The following is a 4,311-nucleotide window of genomic DNA, read 5'->3' on the forward strand; positions in this document are numbered from 1 at the left end:
GTACATGTTTATATATGTATAATTATGACTTGTACATGTTTATATATGTATAATTATGACTTGTACATGTTTATATATGTATAATTATGACTTGTACATGTTTATATATGTATAATTATGACTTGTACATGTTTATATATGTATAATTATGACTTGTACATGTTTTTATATGTATAATTATGACTTGTACATGTTTATATATGTATAATTATGACTTGTACATGTTTATATATGTATAATCATGACTGTACATGTTTATATATGTATAAGTATGACTTGTACATGTTTATGAGTCCGTGACATCTATCTGTCAAAATATCCAAGTTTTGTGTCAGAGCCAGACGAAACTCGGGCTAAGTGACACTGTGTTGTCGGTCACAGCGTGGTACTGCACATGGTAACTTCTCACTGAAAGACACGGATATTGCGCTATTTCGGTCGTAAACATGTAGCTGAATTTATCATCGGCTTTTCAAAAAGAAAGAAAAAAACTGACCACACTGGACGTTGCATTGGCTTCGGGTCATGTTATTACCGACTACGTAAAATTTTGTTAGGAGGTTTATATTTTCAGTATCTAATCGATTTTAAAAGTGTTATTTGACTAGTCTAATCGATTTAAAGGTGTTATTTGACTAAATAGCTCATTTAAAGTAGTGACTGCATATGATGTATGTGAGCTTGTATAGTTGACGGGCCAATCAGGATATGGCAAGTTTGTTTTATTAAAATGTAACCAGTTTTGTTCTAAAGTGGAAAAATAACAAGATACAATATATTTAAGAATAAATGTAGTAGGTAATGTATTTGCGTCTTTTCGCTAATAATATCCAAACACGCTACATGTAGGTACTTTTTTATTGTTAAAGTTCGCGCAGCCGACGACTGATTTATATAAAATGAAAACGCTAATGACATGTTGTTGAGATTTTTCTCTTTATACCATTTATGTGTGTGAGTGTGTATGAGTGTATAATGGGAAGTGGTAAGGGATGAGTAAGCTTTAAGTATTCGAAGAATTGTGTGAAACAGGGGTCATAGTACAGTGTTAAAGTGGATAGGACTTGCGCTAATAATAGCATCACAAACTTAGTTTTACTACAGTTTATAGCTCGGGGGTAAAACCGGGATTGTCATAGCAGTCTACATGAAACACATTGTTCCTAGAAACCTACCAGGATTTCAGTGTAAGTGTACGAAGCCGTATATAAAGTTAGTAGTGGCGTATGGGATCTAGGACAGCATGTCTTGTCGACGGCCGGTGATATCTTCAAATGGGGGCAGAAATGCTCGATACGGTAAGACTAGCTACTCCCTGGTCATACATCATAATTAATTATATTATAAATATAATACATTTCATGATGAGATATGGCTCTCCTTAGAGAGATTAGTATATATATGGGAACATGGGTAGCCACGCGTAGGTTATAAAGGACTATGCAGTGGCGGATACAGAGGGTTTTTTTGGGCTTCAAGGACCCCCACCCTGAGAAATGTCTTTAAAATCATGTATTTTCACTATTTTCCTCGATTTCCCCCCAAATGGAAACTCTCCCCCCTGGGAATTTGGATCCACACCCCCACCCCAGATATGTCTCTGGATCCGCTACTGCTATGGGTCACATAAGAAGATAAAATGGGGGGTCATAGTCCCAGAGAGGGAAATTAAAACGGTTAAAAGTTATAACATAGGTAGGCTATAAGCAGATTTTGACATAAACATCGGAGTTATAAAGAGATATTGATCCACAGATGGTTATACGAGGGGCATAGATCTATCTCCACATGTAAGTTAAAATGGGAAATACACTGACAGGGACGTTATAAAAGTATAGATGTCGACGAGAAGACACGGCAAGGCTTCATGTATAATTATTCGAAATTATTTGAAAATATATTCTTTACGGATTGGACACAATGTTTTCCCAATTAACCATATTTCATGTTTTCTTTTAGAAATTTATTAACCTTTTTTAGACTTTGGTGACTATTAAATGACACACTTTCTAATCCACCCTCGAGGCCGAGTAATGTAAATCACTCTTTGATCTCCACCAGTTTTACCGTAATTGATAGGTATATGTAGTGGTAGAAGCCCGAATGTCCTCTGGCCCCAAACCAGACATCTATATGTCAAAATGTGTAAGTCTGGTGTTGGGCCCAGAGGAAACTCGGACTAGTAGTAGTAGGTGCTGGTCAGTACTTGTAGGTTATATTCGGTAGTCTGATGAATAATTCTGCATTTGATAATGCTAGGATAGCGAATTAACCACCATCGGGATTGGTGTTCAACATCGGCTTTTGTTTAACCATTTATACAAGTTCCTTACACGTGCTTCAAATTCTCATTGTGTATCATGCTATTTATGTAAAGTTGAAACAAAAATTATAATAGCTCTATAATTACCTTCCGGTATCATGTTAATCTAAGATTCCCGGAAATTCCCTATAATTACGCCTAGGGTGGATTTCACAATTCAACTTTGATTGACGTTTCCTTCTGAAAAGTATTGTTTGTATCTTGATAGTTATTCTTTGCACCCTCTTCTTGACATTGTTTCTTTTTTCAGAAGTTTTGATTTTTGTATTTTTACACTAGAAAAGCTCATATAAAACTGAGGGAATGCGTTCGTTTTCTAACAATGACGGCTTCCTTTTCCAAGAAAGGTGAACGGGGATATATGATGATATGGTTTTACACCATGTCGAAGCATAGTTTTACGAGACACGACAATGACAAAATGCAATGATTGAGTTCCTGATTGGTTTGGTTTAGTTTTGTATTGTTTAACGTCCTATCAACAGCTATGGTCATTTGAGGACGACCTCCCCTGTGTGCAAGATGCATGCGTGTAGTGTATGCGTGTGTGTTTTGGGAGGCTGCGATATGTTCGTGTTTGTCTCCTTGTGATAGCGCGGAACTGATGCCGATTTTATAGTGCTACCTCAATAAAACATACTGCCAAAGACACCCAACAGGACACCCCAGCCGGTCATATTAAACTGACAACGGGCGAACCAGTCGTCCCACTCATGAATTGCTGAGCGTTAAGCAGGAGTAGAAACGTCTCGGCCAGGGGACAGAACCCAAAGCCTTCCTCACAGGGGCGAACGCTCAACTAAAGGCCAAAAGTGAGGCATTGTCAAGGGAGACATAAGAAAGAAGAATGTTGTTTAGAAAGAAGAGAAAAGATAAGATCCCAAATTTAGTCGCCTCTTGCGATCATGCAATGGGGGCAGCAGGTACAATTCTTACGCCTTACATGCAGGGACTGAGTTCCTGATTGAAAATATCGATTATACAAAGCTATACGGGGGTAAGATTTTCCAGCAGATTGAAGGCATTCATAAAAGGTGCACCATTTGGAACAAATGGTGCACCTTTTATGACCGATTCGGTTTTGTTTTCATACGAACTGAATCTGTTGAAGAACTGGTGATGATATCGATGATGTATTTTTAAATTACAAAAGATGTATTGACCATGTCGATCGTATATTCGCTCATGAATTGATAATCAGGGACACATAAACTGGTCTACATCAGTCGCTTTCTTACATCTTAACAACAGGTACGGCTTAGTTCGTTATACGATACGCGATACGATTTCGTTTTTCCGATTTTGAACTTTTTCTTTCTTGATTGGAACATCCCTGCCCCCATACAGTGTTGACATGTCGCTGTCGGTATTTCCTGTCGATGTCGACCGCTGATGATCTTTACAACACAGGGTTTCATGAATGCAGCGAGGTAAAGCGTATGGCCAAGTTTTACGGTCGCGGTCATGGTCTCTGATAAGTCTCTGTTTCCTGGTGTGATATGAAGAACAGTGCTTTTTATTATCTCTCGTTTGTAATGTTATTTCGTTGTCACTCCTCTGTTGTCACTTTGAATGCGTTGCATTGCTTGAAAAAGAAGGAGCTCACCGTTCCGGAATATCTGATATTTTTACCCTGAACAATCTCCAGGGTTTACTTTCCTTTGTTCATTATTTGTCCTTTTTGTATCGGTTTGAGAAATTACTGATTTGTTGACGTAACAGTATTTTTTTTTTAATTCCAGAATATACAGCACTAGAGCCTAACACAAACGAAAGTACACCAGATGACGACTTTGATAAAAGAGTTCTAGAGGACTCGTTCCAAAGGGCGGTACGTTAGCATTGATTGTTCATAAAACAAACGTTCACCAGAAATAGAATCTGTAGTGTTTTATAGAAAAATACTTCGTCAGCGATCGAACATTTAAGAACTAATTTCAATTACAAATATGATAACCTATGTTTGGTGCTTTACGTTTAGTGATGAC

General features: G+C 37.6%; 1 protein-coding gene across 2 annotated transcripts in view; it reads left to right on the plus strand.

Moving 5' to 3' along the window:
• The first annotated feature begins 1,082 nt into the window (after window positions 1-1,082).
• Window positions 1,083-4,311, plus strand: part of LOC110452108 — a 50,582-nt gene continuing 47,353 nt past the window's right edge. Inside the window, exons 1-2 of one of the 2 annotated variants that reach the window (XM_021500436.1) lie at window positions 1,083-1,298; window positions 4,066-4,154. In XM_021500436.1, coding sequence (XP_021356111.1) covers window positions 1,244-1,298; window positions 4,066-4,154 — 144 coding nt within the window. In that variant the 5' untranslated portion in view covers window positions 1,083-1,243. The remainder of the gene's footprint in view (window positions 1,299-4,065; window positions 4,155-4,311) is intronic. The other variant, XM_021500434.1, reaches the window with a different exon arrangement.

The sequence above is a fragment of the Mizuhopecten yessoensis genome, unplaced genomic scaffold, assembly GCF_002113885.1.
Source record: "Mizuhopecten yessoensis strain PY_sf001 unplaced genomic scaffold, ASM211388v2 scaffold6411, whole genome shotgun sequence".
Taxonomy (NCBI): Eukaryota; Metazoa; Mollusca; class Bivalvia; order Pectinida; family Pectinidae; genus Mizuhopecten; species Mizuhopecten yessoensis.